At 40.2% G+C, this 19,272-nt stretch overlaps 1 protein-coding gene across 2 annotated transcripts in view; it reads left to right on the top strand.

The window, feature by feature from the left end:
• UBAC2 (UBA domain containing 2) overlaps positions 1 to 19,272 on the top strand; it is a 169,566-nt gene that overhangs the window by 142,957 nt on the left and 7,337 nt on the right. For both annotated transcript variants that reach the window (XM_063102500.1, XM_063102501.1), the window contains exon 8: positions 11,301 to 11,423. In XM_063102500.1, the coding sequence (XP_062958570.1) occupies positions 11,301 to 11,423 (123 nt within the window). The remainder of the gene's footprint in view (positions 1 to 11,300; positions 11,424 to 19,272) is intronic.

The raw sequence follows: 19,272 nt of genomic DNA, 5'->3' as shown, positions 1-19,272 counted from the left end.
CTGCACAGAGAAGGCAGGTGAATGAAACTAAGCGTGTTCGTACTTACACTGCAAGCTGCAGCTTTGGCAGAGCACTTGGAAGCGGTGCAGAAATTACCAATCCCTCTCCTATGAGGAGTTTCCACTTGTTGCTTCACCATCACCACCAGTCCCCCAGCACTGGTTCTTTGTAACTACTGGTTCTTGGGTTAGGGGGAGAGGCTGTCCGTGTCCCTAAAGAATGTATTGGCATGTGCTTTGTGAGCCTCCTCTCTTTGCCCCTCCCACCCCTTCCATCCCATCTTCATTATTAACCTGCCACCTAGGTCTCCATATTACAACGAACTACGATGTCTTTGCTGGAGAAAAACCCATAGAACTTAATGCAGCAGTGTGCTGTCCTGTGTGTCATCCATTCATGTATCCGTTCAGTGACTGTTTCTTGAGTACTTACCTATGCAAGTAGAACACCAGCCTGGGTCTACCACCAAGTCAAGATGGGGAGCCTCAGCCTGCGTGGAGCTGCGAGATTTGGGCCAGTCACCATGCAATGAAATGCAGTTTCATTTCGCTGAGCGCCATCTTGGGGAGGGGACAGTGAGACAAGAGCACATAGAGGAGCATCTAACTGAGGCATGGGGTGAGAGCCAGCTCTGCGATGGGATGAGGAGTGCTGAGAAAGATGGCTCGAATGGCCAGCAGGAGGCTGGCAGGCTGGCGAGCCATGGGGACAAATTTTAGTTGCATCCTAACAGCAATGGGGACTTATTGAGCAGCAGCAGAAAGGCATCTGTGGTTATCTGAAAAGGCTCTTGATGTGCACCACCGTTTCTTCCTAACTATATCTGTGTGGCTGGATTTTCTTCATATACTTCAAAAGCCAAGGTAACATAGACCAGAATTGGCTACAGACACAGATACAGGAATTCAGCTGTTTTTTATTAAGTCAGCCATTAGAGATTTGCGAAATAGTGGGCTGGCCCGTTAGCTCAGTTGGTTAGAGCACAGCCTTGTAACACCAAGGACAAGGGTTCAGTTCCCCATATCAGCCAGCCACCAAAACCAAAAGAAAAAAAAGAGATGTGCAAAATAGTAAACGATGCCATTCTTCTTGTTAATTCTTTTTCTGTTTGGAAAACATGATTAATTTTATTAAAAATATATTAGCAAGTAATGGGTTATGATTGTTAATGAATTAATAAGTATTTTTTAAGTAATTAAAAGACTATGGGGAGCCATTGAAGGGTGTTTAAGTAGAGGGAGGGACATGAGATTTGTACCTTAAGAAGTCACTCTGAGCCACCCCTGCCCTTGGCTGTGGTCTAAGACAGGGCAGTGAGAGGGTAGAGAGAGACAGTGGATTCAAAAGATCTGGAGGAGTTAAACTGGACAGAGTCTGTTGATCTGGCTCTTGCAGTGTGTGGGTATGGATGTTACTCACCAAGACTGGGGACAAAGGAAGAGACATGGGAATGAGGACAAATTTTGTTTGGGACATGTTCCATTTTAGATGTCTCTGGAACACTTAGATGGAAGTGTGTTCAAGAGATGGTTATGTGGCTCTGAGGAACAGTATCTGGGCTGGAGATATTGGTTTAGGAGTCTTCACCACATACATGGTGACTACAGCCCTAGGAATGGATGGGCACCTGGGGACAAAATGTAGAAAGAGAAGAGAAATACTTGTCAAATGGAACCTTAAGGGGCACTGATATTCGAAGAACATGAATAGAAGGAGACTGAGTGCCCTGAGGAAGCATGCCAGAAGGCTAGAAAGACCAAGAAAGACTGATGCCACCAAAGCCCAAAGAAGAGAGAGCATCGAGGAGAAGGGGTCAGTAGGGCCCGGTGCTGCCAGAGGTGAAACCAACAGAACTGCAGAGGGTCCATAGGATCTAGCAGAGGGTGTTACTGGTAACCTGGAAGAAAAAGGAAATGCAATTTAATGATTAGAATACCAGACTATGAGCTTCTAGAAGGCAGGGACTTTGTCTTCATCCTCTTTCTAGTCTCATTTCGTAAGGTATGCTACCAGGTACATTGGTAGACAATCGATAATTCTGTTGATTTTACGTAAACTGATGCAACTAAAACAATCTGGACTTTTTCAGCCCTTGAACTCCGTGGTAGGTCACCCCCATTGTAAAATGCTCCTGTTAAATCAGCCTATTCCCTAAATGTGTATAGGTATTTCTTTCTTATGTGGGGTAGAGCTCCAACCACTGTGTCATGGTCATAGGTGGGCTGAGATACTGATCCCCTCAGCCCTTGGGGCAGCTGGGAAGGGCCTGAAGCTGTCAGGCTGGTTGTGGGCAGCTTTGGCCATCCCTGTGTGTCATGCAGATCTCTTTGTATGTGCCATGAGGTGAAGAATACTGGAAAGCCTTGGTCTCTAGCAGGGTTAGTAAGTCCTTGCCATTCCGCCTCACCTCTTCTGTGCCCGAACGCAGCATCACTAACCAGTCAGATCACTCTCTGCTGCTGAGAGTGTTAAGACTACAGAATCTTCCCAAAGCAGTGGTCCACAGGCGGCCACAAGCAGGGGAGTGGAGGTGGCCCCGCTGCATCCTAGCATAATGATAAAGGCTTTCTGAGCACCGAAGACTGACAGTAAAGGATGCATTTCTTTCCCACTGGCAAACCTTTTTAAAATAAGATGAGGATGCTTTGGGGAAATAATGTTTATTTTTCTAAAACATCATTCATAATGCCCACTCTGTAATTGTTCTCCGTTTCACTCTTTTATGGAACACCTACCTGGCTGAGGAATCGGCTCAGGCTGCACTGAGCTTAGAGCTGTGCTGGCCCCCTGGGGAGCACATACAAATCTTCCATCCATCACAGCCCTCCGAGACCCTATGGTCTAGTTGGGAAGACAGAAACAACACTGTAAAGTATAAGGCCAAATATTAGAGATGAGAGGAATAATAGCTAATCTACAATAAGCTTTTAGAAATTTTCAAGCTCTGTTTTAAATGCTTTACGCATATTAACTCATTTAATTCTCATAATATCCCTATGAGGTGGGTGTAGTTATTATTTCCATTTTACAGATGAGAAACCTGGGGGTCAGAGAAGTTTAAAGTAACATGACTGAGGTCCTACAGTCAGAAGCAGAGCTGGGCTCTGAACCCAGGTGTTCTGGCTCTAGAGACTGCTCTCCATCACTCAGCCTCTTCCACCTTTGAGTTCGTCTGTTGTTACTCCTTACATGCTCTGCTCCTTGAAGCAGGCATAAGCCCACTCAGTCCCTGTCTTGGAACACCTTGACAGAAATGCCTTGCGATCTCTCCATTGCTGAAATCATGCTCATCATCGAAGATTCAGCTCAAGCCCCACATCCTCTTTGAAGTATTACAGCCAGGCTTTGGCTGCAGGTGGTCAGCGCCCACTCTGTCCCTTTTAAAGTGTGTCTCACAGCTTCCCCTTCGTTATAGCTCATCTTGCATTGTTTTCATTTCTGGATGTCTTGCCTTCCCCCAAGGAGACTGTGAGTTCCACCTGAGCAAGAATTCAGTCGTGTGCCTGCGTGTGCTCCCCATGGGAGCAGCGAATGCCCAAGAAAAGCCACTGGTGAGCTCTCCTGGCCTGGCTTCTCTGCAGCAGACACTGCCTGACCATCGCACTCAGAAACTTGCCAAAGCCTTGGAACATGCATTTCTATTCCATGTAACTTCTGCTTGACAAAATGGTAGAAACTTTTACTGCTCTTCAGTTGGAAAATTCACCATTTATTCATTTATTTTCTCAAGAACTTTTTTCATTTGAAAATCTCCTTAGCAGCTAATAACAAATATTTTATAAAACGTCTGTTCAAAATGCAAGCTGTTTCCTTCCTCCTTTTTAAAATATGTGGTTATTGCTTTTGAAGAAGACAAGGCGAAGGAAACGTTTCCTGTTTGTAGAGATTCATCTTCAGCCCCACATAAAGAGCAGATTAGCCTCAAAACATTCTAGAACCTAGAGCTCTGATAACTTTCTGCTTTTTAAGCACTTTTTTACTATCGCGGGAGTAGAGGGATTGGGGTTTGGTTTGGTTTTGCCTCCTCTTTCACTCTCACTCTCAAGAAATGAAATGTTACAGATGCAGCTACAGGCCCACTCCCCTTTCCACAGTCCTGTAGCTGGTGTGTTGTATGTAATGCCCATGCATGTCCTTGTGTCTTTACTGCATATGCCTTTATCAGGGTTTCTCAACGAGACACTGTTGACATTTTGATCCAGGCCATTCTTTGTCATGGGGGGCTGCCTGTGCATGACGGGATGTTTAACAGCATCCTGGACCTCTACCTACTAGATGCCAATACTACACCATCCCTTTTCCCCTCTCCTGTCCCCAACATGACCACTGAAAATGTCTCCAGACATTGCCAGATAGCCCCGGAGGCAATGTTGCCACTGTTACATATCCATAAGAAAAGTTAAAATAGTATGCCATTCTGAGTATTTTTAAATTTATGTAAATGATATCGTATGTACATATTCTTATACAACTTCCTTCATGTATCATTGTATTTTTGACATTTATCTATGTAGATCTAGTTTGTTCTGTCAGCTCATATGATAGTATTTAATATAATAGAACCACTTGTTATTTCCTTTCTTAGGAACAATTGAATTTTTTACATTTTTTACATACTGTACTATACTCATTGCTTCAGAGAAAATCTTCATAAATGGCCCCTTTGGTATCCACAGCTCCCTGGGGGTGACGTTGCTGGGTCATAGGAGAGAATAATTTTACTGGATCGTGACATATTGCTCTCCAAAAGGTCATGTCAGTTTATCCTCACATCATCTCCACACTTGGTGGAGACTTTTCTTTTTACCAGTCTTGTGGGTAAAAATAACTTTTGTTTTCATTTACATTTCCCTAATACTAATGAGGTTGAACATCTTCTCATATGTCTGTTGACTCAGAGTTTCCTCTTCTGTAAGTTGTCTGTTCATATACACTGTCTACCTTTCTCTTGAGTCATTTATTTTTCCTCGTTGATTTATGTGTTATTTATATATTCTAATATTGTTTTTTGTCAGTTTTGTGTTGTATACGTTTTCTCTTAACCTGTAGTTTGTTAGTTTGTTTCTAAATTTGTTTTTGTTTTTTGGTTTTTTTTTTAAATCAACAACAATTCAACTTTTAATACAAAAGTTCTCACTGGTAATTTTTAGCTATCTTGTTCTTTGTGATTTATGCTTTACGTTTTTGTTTAAGAAATCCTTTTCCATCTCAATGATATAAAAATATTCTCTTATTTCTTCTGAAAATTTTAACAGTTTAGCTTTCCATGTTTAAATCTTTAACCTATAAACATTATTTTTGTGTATAGTGTTACAGCATGTTACAGCTGTGTTACAACAAACTCTCAAGGCAGGGCAGGACACCAAGGCTTGCAGCAGGAAGCAGAGTTTATTGATGCTGACATTGGCTCAGTGGACTTGTGTCCCAAAGGCTGAGCCCTGAACACAGCGGGGCTGCCTCTTTTACGTTGTTATACTTCCAGTTTTTTACACTGGGGTAAAGGGATGATCTTATATGGTTATAACTTCCATTTAGGCAGGAAAAGTTCTGGTCCCGTTTAGCCGTTACAGCAGGGTGGGACACAGCTGGGCATATATGATAGCAGGGTGAGGCACAGTAGGAGAGCGCTCAGGAGAACATGGGTTCTTCATGTAGTATGAAGTAAAGGTCTGATATCATCTTTTCCCATATTTACAGCCGTTTGTCCCAGTTCTGTTTATCTGGTCTGTCCTTTTTCCGCTGACTTGTGATGCCTTCTCTGTTGTATATCAAGCACCCTAGTTTACTTTTGATTTCTAGACTCTTCTGTTTCTTTGGACTATTTGCCTGTCTTGTACTCATACCATACTACTTTAATTACTATGGTCTAAGTCTAATAGTAAGATAATAATAATAGTAAGTCTAATAGTAAGATAATGATAATAATAATAATAAAAAGATAATAATTGAAATCCTCCCTATTTTACTTCTTCAAAATATTCATGCCTAGTTTTGAGCCTTAACTTCAAGTACACTAGTCTAATACCACCAACACACACTCTTTTGAATTTTGAGTAGATAGTAGTTAGGAGTAGATTGAGATCCAAATGACTGATAACACAAAATAATAGAAAACTTAAGGTAGGAGTTTGTCTCATGTAGAGGAAGTCCAGAGTGTTGCTTTGCCCCTCACGTATTTGTCACCCCACATCCCCTGGGTGACGGAGATGCAAAGGATTCCTCAAAGCCCCTCTCTTCTGAGCAGTGAGAGACCCTGAAGTGGTTAATCTTCCTGGGACCCTCCAGCGAGAGGCATCCCTTCCTTGGGAAATTAACCACGAATTGGGGCTCTTCCTGCATTTATTTTGATTTGTCACCCCACATCCCCTGGGTGATGGAGATGCAAAGGATTACTCAAAGCTCATCTCTTCTGAGCAGTGAGAAGCCCCAAAGTGGTTAATGTCCCCAGAACCCTCAAGCGAGAGGCATCGCTTCCTTGGAAAATTAACCACAAATTGGGGTTCTCTTCCTGCATTTATTTTCCAGACCAAGAAGTTACAGGAAGAGAACATAGGTGGGGTTATAGTTTAACAATAAAGGTGGTAACTTTCAGTGAAACAAGGCAGATGACATTCCAGTAGGCAATTAAGTGATCTTACAGCAATTTCTCTCTTTACACAACAATCAATAAGTAGTCTGTCCTTGAGCCAGCAACCTTGCTGTGCCACAAATCTTTATCTTACACCAGAGACTTTATAGCCTGAGGAAAATTTCCAGTCCTCCGCAAGGTCAATATTTGAAACTGCAAGGCTTTGGAAAACCAGGCCCTGTGAAGTACATATGCTTTATAGTATATTCCACACCAGAGGTGGGCAGTTCAGCCTGGAGGGGAAGCATCCTAAAGTGGTCAGCACTCTCTCCTTGATCTTGCTGCTGTGGACTCCTCCACCCAGGCTTCCACCTCATAATCCCAGAAGGGTGTGCCCCTGAATTTAAGGACTCTTCCTGGAAGTCCTATTTGCCTTTTCTGCTTATATGCCATTGTTAGAGCCTAGTCTACATGGTGGGAAACTGAGAAATATAGTAGCCATGTGTCACCAAAAAAGACAAAACAAAACCCTATTTTTAAAGAAAAGGGAATATGGATATGGGGAGTCAACCTGTGGTCTCTGCTGTAGACTGGAATTGGCAATGTGTAGACAGGTGATAGTATTGCATCTTCCCAGGCTCAATTCAGGAATGTGCTACATCTTTCCATTTATTTATACCTTGTGTATCCTTCAATTGAGTTTATCATTTTCTCCACAGAGATCTTATAGATCTTTTGTTAGATTTAATTCGTAAGTACCTAATGGTTTTCACTGCTGTTTTCAAATAGTAATTTTTTACACTTATATTTTCTAGGTGATCATAGTAGAGGGAATATTATTGGTACTTTTTTGTCTTATACTCTTCTATTAGTTCTGATGCTTGGTAGACACTCTTGGATTTTCTAGGTAAGACAGTCATCATTTGTGAATAATAACAGTTTTGTTTCTTTCCATCCTTATGTGGGGTTTTTGCTTTGTTTTGGCTTTTGGTCTCTTTATGCTATGACTTGTGTTGAATGCAAGAGGTGGTGATAGGCATTCTTGAATGGGTACTACATTTTATCAAATTGTTTTCTTATCTGTTGAAATGAGCATTTGTTTATTCTCCTTTAATTTGTTAATGTTTGAATTATATTACTATATTGTCTAAGATTCCTGAGGTAAATCATAATATAGTGTGTCATGCCAGATAAGATGATTATTTACTAAACATTGTTGGATTGAGTTTGCTGATATTTTATTTAGGAATATTGCATCTGCTTGTAAATGAAAAACAAATTGTTTTATAATTTTCTTTCTTGTAATGGCCTTGTCTGGTTTTGGAAAAAACATTAAACCAATCTCAAAAAAAATTAGCTGAGGAACTTCCCCCGCCCCCTTTTTTTTTTCTGTTCTCTAGAACAGTTTGCATAAGATAGTGAATCCTTAAAAGTTTTATAGACTTCACCTGTAGATTTTTGGTGGGTAGATTTTTAAGTATTTTGGTGTATTTTCAATTACACTAAAGTATAGCATACATATGGAAAAGTACACCTTATGTAATAGTAATCAGACAAATACACTTTTTGTGTTTTATTTACTTTGTTCAACATTATAGGTGAGAGATTCATCCTTCTTGTTGCATGTAATTTTAGTTCATTCATTCTAACTGCTGTATATAGTATTACATGATGTGAGTATATCATAATTTATACAGTCTACAGTTGATGGGCATTTGGGTAGTTCTGGTATTTGAATATTACCAGTAATGCTACTGAGAACATTGTAATTGTGTCTTTTGGTGAACATGTATTTGCATTTCTGTTGTCCAGGGATGGAATCTCTGAGTCATACACATGTGTTCAGCTTTAATCGATGTTCCTGTACAGTTTTCAAAAATGATTACCAATTTCTCTTCCTTCTTAAGTTTTAGTGTTATATTTTTCTAGAAAATTATCTATTTTATCAAAGTTATTGGGATGATTAAAGTATTCTTATGATTTTTTAAAAATCTGCCCTTATACCTCCTGTATTATTCCTAATATTATTTATTTGTGCTTCTTTCTTTGTCTTTTCATGAAGCTTGCTAGATTTGTTCATTTTATTTGACTTTTTGAATAGCCAGCATTGGGTTTTATTAATTCCCTCCATGGTGTCTTTGTTCTCCACTTTATTAACATTTGCTTTCAACTTTCTACTTTATTCTTTCTCGTTTCTTTAGGTTGTTGTTACTTTCCATAGCTTCTTAAACTGAGTATACTTAACTCTTTAATTTTTAGTGTTTATTTTCTTTACTTAAGCTCAATATTTTGAAATTCCATCAACTACTTAATTACATCCCACAAACTTTGATAGGAGATAGTCTCATTTTATTCACGTTAAGATATGTTTTAATTTCCATTACGATTTTTTCCTTTGATTTCTAAATGTGTGAATTTTTATCTTTATTATCATTTTGATATTGACTTCTAATTTAATTGCATTATGGTCAGAGAATATAGTCTGTGTAATGTGCATGTTTGGGTGTTTGTGGACATTTCTTATAGGACCTAGTGCGCAGTTATATTTTATGATTATGTTATGTATAGCGGATGTATATTCTCTAGGCTGTAAATGTTCCTGTAGACAAATTTGTTATCTATGTTCCATATTATTATTTTTTTGTCTGGTTGATCTATCAATTACTGAAAATTAAATATGTCTGGATGTTTCCACTTCTCCTGTAATTCTGTTAATTTTTATTTTCTATATTTTGATGCTATCATGTTATATATAATGTTGATTGATATATTGTAGTGATTTTACCCATAACAATGCCTTTTTTTGCCTTTTTTTGCTTAAGATCTATTTATTTGACATGAATATAGCAACATTAGCTTTTTTCTATCTCTTTACATCAATTTGTTTATGTCTATATTTTAGGTTTTTCTGTTGGGGGGGTGAGTGGTTTTAATTTTTCAATTTTTTTTCAAATCTATCTGGATTTTTTCATAATACCTTGTTCTTTTCTTTTTTTAAAAGGCATCCTTTGATATCTTAGTCTTTTTTGAACTTCTAATGTAATAATTGTTCTCAGATTGTTCTGCATTTAAGTCTTTGGAGATCTAATCCTCCTGTATGTACATGCTGACTCTTGACTATGATGGGTTGTTTTCTTATAGATTTTGTAATTTAGGATTCTGAATCTTTCCCAACTAGAGCTTTATGTAGAAATCTCACATAACCCCAGGGTAAGAGACTATCTCTCCAGAGGAATTTTGTATTTGCTTCTGCTTGGCTCCTTAGATATATCCATCTCCATCCCAGAACCAACATTTATGTAACATTTTCATGACCATATATCTAATGTAACTTGAATCCTAAATTTGCCTACAGTTCTCAATTCTCAGGCAGAACCAAGATTCTTGCTCTTTCCTTGAAGAAGCTAGGCCTTTTGGTTTGATTTTTCTCATCTTATCGTTCAACAAGAGTATTACCATTTGTCAGCACCACGCTCAGCCAGTGAGCGAACCGGCCATCCGTATATGGGATCCGAACCCGGGGCCTTGGTGTTATCAGCACCGCACTCTCCCGAGTGAGCCACGGGCCGGCCCAGAGTATTACCATTTGAAGGTCATGCTTTTAGGTACATAATCAAGCTTAAGTTCACTACCTCTTTCAGACCCAAGGCCTCACCTCCTGAACCCACATACGGATAAAGCCCAAGTGGTTCTGGCTTAGCAGGACCTGTGTTCACCCTACCCTCATCACCCCCTTCCTTGGTGGCTTGCTTATAGCTCTGTTTCCCAGTGTCCACTTGTTTCTGGTACCTTGGGACTTTCATTTCTTCCTTTTATGTTCAGCTAAGCATATAAATTGTTTTTAAACATTTTAGCTAGCATTTTTAGATCTTTACAGTAGGAAAATTTTCTGGTTATCTTTGTCTATAATTTTGCCAGAACTAGAAGACATCTAGAAAATAGAGATTTAAATTAATAAATTCAAGTATTGGCACATTGCTACGAACATGGATTTTTTTAAAGCATCATATGATGCATTTTTCTTAACATGGTGAGTTTATTTTCTGTTGAAGACAAAGACTAAGCAAGAAATGGCATTACCATCAATCTTCAGTATGCATAGAGCCATTCTTGAGGATGCTTACTGATCCTAACTTCTGAACCTTTGCTCTGTTTGTAAGATTTCCCTTTACACTCACTAGCCTATCTCTGAACCCAGGTTTTATCACAACCTGCAGTCCCCCCCCCTACTAAGCACACTCAGAACTTAAATAACACGAGGGAGGAGGAGCATTTGAAAGAGCTGCTGGAGGAGACCCCAGCTTTCCAGTTACCTGCAGTGAATTATCCTTGTCTCCATATCTTCTTCCCTGTCACACCTTGCAAAACCCTGAACTCCTGAGAGCCAACAGGAGTTGGGACAGGGTCAGTGAGAACTCAGTGGGGCTGGGATTAGGAATGTCTGATGTGTCTTTCGCTGTCTTTCAGAGCCAAATTGCACAAGCAACTTTTACGCTACCCATTACCTTATTTTCTCTCCTGTGCATACTGCAGGCTGCAGATTTTATGCTGTTGATTGGAGGATGTTGTGATAGTTTGGATTTGTATTGCTTGCCTAGAGCAGATGAGTGTGACATTTCATTTCCCATTTCCCAGTCTGTACAGGTGACTGTGTTGAGAGAAAGCCCTTCCAGGCATTATGATGGCTCTGCTCCTTCTGTGTCTGAAAATTATGTGTTGATCTCTTTTTAGGGAGGAATGATCAGTTGGAATCGTCTTTTCCCTCCTCTACGTCAGCGACAAAATATAAACTATCAGGATGGTCAGCGGTCTGAGCAACAAGCATCCCCTCCTCTAGAGGTTTCGGAGGAACAGGTAATCCCTAACACCTGGTACTTACCCTAAATCCCTGCTTCAAACTTCAAGCAGTTTTGGTCAACAAGAAATCAAAGTGTAATTTTGAAAGAAATCAAGCATGGAAATAAAAAGATTTTGATAACAGTTAAAAGTGCCACAAGTGACAGAGACTTTGGACCTTTATTGGATACTGTGGTTCTTATGAGTTTGAGGAAGGCATGATTTGAAATAAAAGTGCATTGTGATAGCTTATTTTAAAATCTATTGTACTTTATATATATATATATATATATAAAAAGAAACTAATGTAGTTGGTTCCCCACAAAGGGTGGAGAAGAAAGGAGTGGAAGGATGGGGAGGGAGTTGCCCTTCTGAGTGTACCTCTGGTATGGTTGTGGATCATGTTAATGTTTTACTTACTCAAAAAGCAAGTCAGCAAGGAAGGACAGCGATCTATGTAAAACTGAAAAGAAACAAACAAAAGGTCCAACTGTATTTCAAATGAATAACATAATCACTTTGAAGGGTGAAAAATTAATTTCAGTAACTTTCAAACATAATATACCCTCAGTCTAAAGAAAAATAAGACCTGCAGACAAATCTTAACTCTTCTCTGTAGGTGTATTTTTCATAGTGGTACAAGTACAGCAATTCTAAAATTACAATGTGTGTATTATAAGTTTGAGCAAATAAGGAAATAAGTTGATCTTACCATGGAGGAAGAAAAATACATATACAGAACAGGGGAAGGCAGGGAAAAATCCTGTGGGGTTAGAAAGGAATTACCGGTATCAGTATAAACTCATGATTTAATAAGAGAGTGTGTGTGTCTATGTATCCACCTATGCGTACACTCACTCCGACTGAAAGGGCTCAGAAGCTGAGGCATCCCGGTAGCAGTGAGCACACCTAATGTCCAGATCTGCTTTCTAAATACTTTTCCTCACTAAGAGGAGCCAAGCCTCTTTAGAAAAATGGTGGATCCTAGGTCCAGGGTAAGAAAGGTGCAAGATAACCCTAGAACATCTTGTGCTAGGAAGCGAGGAAGTGCTCAGTAACTGTTGGGCATGTCAGAAGGACACCGGAGCCAGCTGAGGGGATCCTGCTGGCCACATCTGGAACATCAGCTTTGAGCATCAAGATAAATAAAGACAGTAGTATGATATAACCCTTCGAGAGGGAAAGAATCCGTGAGTTCATACTGGTATTCGTAGATAGATATTTGTATAAGCGCATATAGGGAGAAGGAAATGCTTTTTCTGAGTAGAATGTCAAGTAATAAATATACAAAGAATGATGGTCTTGGAAAATCACAGTTTGTAACCATCATCATAAAAATCAATTCAGGGAAGAATTATCAATACGTGAAAACTAAGCTATTTATATACTCTCAAAGTATCCCCCCACAAGTTACTTATTAATTACAAAAGAAAAATAGTAACTATACAGTGGAGCAGTTGGACACCACCTTAACCAAGTGATCAAAATTAACATTACCAATAACGGAACAAAGATGCATTCGTGTTCATATGTTGCAAAGGATACATCAGTTATGAGTTGAAATCAAAACATAACTTTAATCATGTAGGAAAGCCAAACAAACCCAAATTGAGGGATATTCTATAAAATACCTGGCCTGTATTCAAAAATAGCAATGTCTCCAACTGTTCCAGATGAAAGGAGGCTAAGGAGACGTGTTGCCTAAACATGAACCTGGACTCAATTCTGTACTGGAAACAAATTTTGGGTAAAAGGTCATTTTAGGATCACTTGATGAATTTGGACTGTAGATTAGATAATAGTATTAAATTAATGTTAAATTTCCAGGACTTGATATATACTGACTATGGTTAGGAAACAGAATATTCTTGTTCTTGGAAAATGTGCACTGACGTGTTAAGGGGTACAGGAACATGGTGTGTTCAACCTACTCTCAGATGGCTCAGGAACAGTTATGTGAGAGAGAGAGAGTGTATGTGTAGACAAAGAGGGAAAGAGCGAGACAGCAACTGCGGCAAAGGAACAATTGGCAAATCTGGATGAAGAGTGAGCAGGGCTTCTTGAAACTTTCTAGTTGGAAATAATTTCAAACTTAGAAAAGTTAAAAAAAATCCATGCAAGTAAGTTTAGAGTACTGGGATAATGACACTTTGAAATGTCCTTCTGCCTAAGTTGTTTTCTTCTCAGCAAACAAAACAAATTGAGGTCAGCACTTCACAGCCGGCCACACCATCCAGGCCTGTATCTCCCCATCTGCTGCCCCTGAGGAAACAAGCACCAGTCAGACACAAGGCACCAGCTTCTACAGCAAAACTGTGTCCCGACTTTTTCTGAGACTCAAGAGGTGCCCCTGGGCAGGGTTCCCCCTGCTACCCCTGGATTAGGCCACAACAGTTGCTTTGGAAAGAATCCAAGTGAATGTGCATGATGAACTGACCCGGCCCCTCCGCCTTGCAGCTTCTCAGCCCAGACTGATGATGTCAGCAGCTCTTAGGATCGGCAGGTGGACTGTGGCGCCGCAGTTCTTCCCTTCTGCTTCCATTAGAGAAGGTCTAGATGATGCTGCCCCCATAGTGAAGAAACTAAAGGCCAATAACTCAGCATATAGCATCAGCAGACTTCATAGTAACGGGTTAAAAAGTAAGATAATACTCTCAAATTCAGGTGAAAAGAAATATCAAAATTCTGTTACATTCCTGTTTACTTGATTTGACAATGAGTCACATTCCTCACAGGGCAGCCGTTAACATATGAGGTATTTAAAGGTGAGATTTTCTCAGTTTTGACAGCTTGGGGGAAAAAAAGGTGTCAAAAAGGGAGAATGAGGAGAAAGTGTGTAATTGAAGTCTTCAGAGTTTGTTCGGTTTTTTTTTTTTTTTTTTTTTTTTAATGAATCATGTTTTCCTTGATCCTCCCAGAATGACAACAGTGAGGTTAACATGTTGTCGATGTTCGTTTAAAACAGCATTAAATTCTTCCTTGTTCTGTGTGGTAAGATGTAAGTACACGAGAGGTTGTTTTTACTTTCTTATACATTGTTTTTACTTTCTTATACATTGATTTTCTAAGTCTTGTTTTTTGTATTTCTTGATTATCCTGAAAATGGAGGTTATGGACCATGATTGCATTAGGGTTTTCATTGGCATGATTGTGCAGACTTTCAGTATTTCTTGTGGTAGGTGCTATAGAAACTGTGAAAGATAAAAAAAGATATTGGTCTTGCCCTCAAGATGTTTATAATAAAGTTTAGAAATTTATAGTTAATATATGATCTCTTGGTTAGTCTGTTAGCCACTATCTAAAATATTATTTATTAATAACATGTTAAGATAGCTTGTATTAACAAAACCTTTTTATGCTTAATTTTTCAATAAATATGTTTGTATTTTCTTTATTTAAATATCAATCATGTAATTTTAATACATTAAGAAACTTAGTAATTTTCTAAACCAAGAAAAGTAGAAATGTTTACTTGAGTTTTTTCTGCTATAAATAAATATTTTGGGAATTTTAGTGAGAGTTCTTTAAGAAAACCTAGTAGATGGGAAGTGTATGCCATGTATTTTGAAAACAGAATGTTCTAAGAAAGAGTGTGCATTCTTTAATAAATCTAATAGTTTAACATACAGCCATGGGAATCTTTTCTACTTTTGCTATTTTTGCAATTATTAAGATTCTAGAGTTTTAGTTCTTCAGAACCCACTCCTGTTTTTCAATGAGTAGACCTACGGCACCTTCACCAATTCATCACCCTTTGGAGATGCCATTTGGCCCCTTTGGAGAATATGCCAACAAGGCAGCTCTCATGGAAGCAGCCAGCACAAATCTGGACAGCGCCAAGCCCCACACCACGCCCCATATGCTGCTGATGTGGTCAGGATGGCTGACCCCAAGAAACTGGGGACGAGATGTCTGCTTGTGCCTTCTTTGTGCAGATGTGCAGAAAGGAACGTTAAGAAGAAAACCCCAGAGGTCCATGTCAGTTTGACAGAACTTTCCAAGAAGTGCTCTAGAAGACAGTATCTGGGAAAGAGAAATCTAAATTTGATGAATGGCAAAGGTGCATAAAGTACACTCTCATCGGGAAATGAAGGATTATGTACCAGCACAGGGATGCAAGAAGGACCCTAATGCCCCCGAAGGCTACCGTCTGGATTCTTTCTTTTCTGTTCAGAATTCTATCAGAGTCAAATCCAAGTCTCTATTGGAGACATGGCAGGCAAGCTGGGTGAGCTGTGGAATGACAAGTGACAGTGAGAAACAGCCTTACAACAGCAAGGTGGCAAGGTTGTGGAGAAGGACGAGAAGCATGTCGCCGACTCTAAGTCTAAAGGAAAGCTCGATGGTGCCAAAGTTGCCCTCAAAAAGAGTGGAAGAGGAGGAGGATGAATAAAAAACTTTATCTGTCAAAAAAAAAAACAAACCCAAAACCAAGGGCAGCCCTATAAACTGTTCTTACTAATCAAACGTGCTGAAATATCTACTATCTTAAAATTTAGTATATCCATTATTCCAGTTCTTTTTCTCTTCTTTTTTTAAAACAGGCATTTTTATATTATACCATAGTCAAAATTACAAATAATGAAATTTTCTCATATTTACTCATATTTCTTATATTTCAATTTTTGTTTTTTTAACTAAAGAGGGAAAAAACTTAAGAAGTTTGTCTCTTTTAAATCTTCCCCAAGCTTAGAAAATGACCCTTCAGATAAAATCAGAGAAGGAAGTTAAATAAGACTGAACCAAAAGGAAGATAAACAAATTTCAACTTTCTTCCACTCATGTGTGTCCTTCCCTTTAGGCAACAATCAACCGTCTTCTCTTCACTGACTAAACACTGTGCTGGGTTCTGGAAGTACTGAGATAGGTCAGGCCGACTGTCCCACCTTCCAGGGGTTTCGAGCCTGGTGTGGGGAGCCTGCTGGAAACAGCTGTGTGACGGCGCACAGATGCTACCCAGGCTGAGGAGAAGGGCACGGGTAGAGTAGGGTGTAGACGATGGGGGGCCACGGTGGTGAGGCTGGAGTGAAGGTGACTGGGGCACAGGAGGCACTGCCAGGTCAGAAGCTAAATGCCAGGGGACTGCTGTGCCATTCTGGGGCTGAGGACCCAGGGCAGGATTTGAACCCGGAAGTGACACCATGGGGTTCCCTGGAGCTGGGACTAGATGAAGGAAGGGGCGGCTTGTAGTCATGACCACGTGTGGAATTTCTTCCATCCCTTCCCAGGAAACATTGTGCCTCTGAGTGTTAAGAAGATCCCTGGCCCAGAGGAGAGATGTTAACACTTAGTACGTTAATAATACATTTATAACACTTGCAAAAGACAAAATTACAACAAATTTAGTTATAGACCTAATTGGCTCTTATTTGTGATTCATGAATGAGGGCAGCCTCTATTTTGCTAAATGGAAGAAATGCTGCACGGGGCAGTAGCAGTTCTGCTTCACCATTCAGTGGGTTTTGTAAAGTTGGAACGAGGAAGGAAAACGATAGAAAAACAAGTGATTGGTTAACATCAGGTTACTTTTTTTGTAAGGGTTAAAGCAGAAGAGACTTCCTTTTTAAGCAGGTAGACTGGAATCTCCTGTTTTCAGGAAAAACTGGTCCGTTTGGGGATCTATCTGCTTCCTCAAAGTTTCTGTTTGATTATGTGGCATATAGCATGAGTGACTCCATTTTGGTTTGGTCTGGTCTGTTGGGGCCTAGTGCAGGAGCTCAGTTCAAAACTATGGCCTCCCATAATTTTTGTTTAATTCATAAAAGACATATCATGTGTATTCCGTTTATGTCCTTTGGGATTATCATTAGCCTAAGTAGAGAGAGAATGGCTTTAAGGCCACAAGATACTTCCAATCTCAGCTGATAAATATCAAAATGTATTTAGTATTAGAGAATCAAATCTTAGTGAGGTTCTCCCCTCTTCTCTCATCTCAGGCATGTTTACCATTATCTCCAAAAAATCCACCTAAACTCCAAAATACTCATCTTCTGAAGGCAGTCCCATCACTGATATTTATTAATTTTGAGGTACACCTTGCACTTCTGCTGTGAATATTTGTAATTGGAGTGAGCTGGGTACTGGTTTAGTGCTTCAGGTGGTGTCTGGTTTCCCTGGTAGCTGGCAAGCTCCCTGAAGGCTGGGACCAGGTCAGGCTCGTTCCTACCAAGGCCAAGCCTGACACACACGTGCTCCAGCATTGGCTAGGGAATGGCTAACTGTGAAGCAGGGGTCAGTAAGCTTTCCTTTCAGGACACTTGTTTTCACTTAAAAATGTGGTTAGTATGTAAGATCTTTCCATCTCTAGCTCTAATAGATTGGAAAAGTGTTTTCTAACAAGGTAGTAAAGTTAGATTTGTTACAATGAAGTACTGGGTGGCAATCAAATAATTGACCAACTTCTATGGGGTGCCTGATTCTGCTAGGTATTCTAAAAGTTGTACGCAGAGGAGTTCATCTAGCCTTTGTTGAGAAGCTGCCATGTACCACTCCCTGAAGCAGGCAGCAGGAGTGCCAAGAGGAGCCGCCCAGGCCCCGAGCAGGGGTATAAAATACCCAGCCCGCAGCTCTCAGAAGGAAAAGAGGGGTCAGGTGACAGGGAAGGAAGAGCTGCACGGCCCCTCAAGCCTCCTGCAACATGCGTTTATGTTTAAGTGGCCTTGCTTTTGGTGAGGGGCAGGGGTGGGGGTAGCGCATGCTGACACTGACAGGCAACAGATGCCAGTTATCATTCAGGGCAGAGCAGAGAGTGCATCGTCCTGGCTGCTCCCAGCAGGGTGTGCGTGTAACCCCACCACCAAAGGGCAGCCCAGCCTGGGATCAGGTGGGGGCCACCTTCAGGTGGGCATCATTGTCTGCAAGTGTCAGAATTTGGGAAGTAAGAACCCCAAAAAACATTGTTTTTGACACTCTTTGCTAAAGGGAAGTTGAAGAAAACCACTGTCTTATTTGAATAAACCAAGCAGAGGAGTATTTCACGGAGGGGAGTTGCTGTAAATCTTACTGGGATGAATGTCCCATTGTACTTGTCTCAGAGAGGAGTTGAATAGCAAGTAGAATACCATAGTGGGGTTTCATTACTTTTCTTGAGTAAGAATTACCTTGAGACAGTAGGGACATATATCCCAATCATAGAGCATGTTTAAACATTTTTAAAAAGGAAAGGAAAACTGGTACAGATGGATCTTCATCTCTATAGGTTGGGTTTTTTTTTTTTTTTTTTTTCCTCCTCATTCATGTGGTCAATTTGAAAAGCATGTTATAGGAAAAACATATTCTTCCTGGTTCTCCTTGGGAACAATGTCAGATGACGGTGACAGAGCTTTTGTGGTGGTGCCTGTTCCCCTCCACGTTCCCCACCTTGGTCGGCCAGCTGTACGGCTGCGTCACATCAGGGCCTGCGGAGGGCTGCTGACGTCTGTCCCAGTCTGCTCCCACTGGGGCACCCTCAACACTTCCACAAACATGTTTTCATCCCCATGAGGAGTCAAAGCTAGAATTTGCTGTTGCTACAGTACTGGCCTCTCCTTGGTATTCTTTAAGTCAAATTATTAATGATCCTTACCTCTAGGAAGTCAAGTTTTCAGTTACAGAAAACAGGCATTGGATGTTACATCTGGAACCTGTAGTGTCTATGAATAGGTAGATGTGGAAGACAGGAAAGGTATGGCACCCTGTTTGGATATTAACCCAACTATAGCTGGTTTCTAAACGAAGTTACAGAAAAGAATTGTTTAGACTTTTGGACTAGAAACCAAGCTGAACTCTAATCTGATGTTTTGTGGTGAGGGTTTTTAGACAGAAACTTCCTGTGATGTCCAAGCAGGAGGAGGAAGGTATTTACTGTGCTCTGAAATGAAGAGGGAAT

Source organism: Cynocephalus volans, chromosome 7 (assembly GCF_027409185.1).
Source record: "Cynocephalus volans isolate mCynVol1 chromosome 7, mCynVol1.pri, whole genome shotgun sequence".
NCBI lineage: Eukaryota > Metazoa > Chordata > Mammalia > Dermoptera > Cynocephalidae > Cynocephalus > Cynocephalus volans.
The sequence above is the reverse complement of the archived record's forward strand: the minus strand, read 5'-3'. Positions and strand labels throughout refer to the sequence as shown.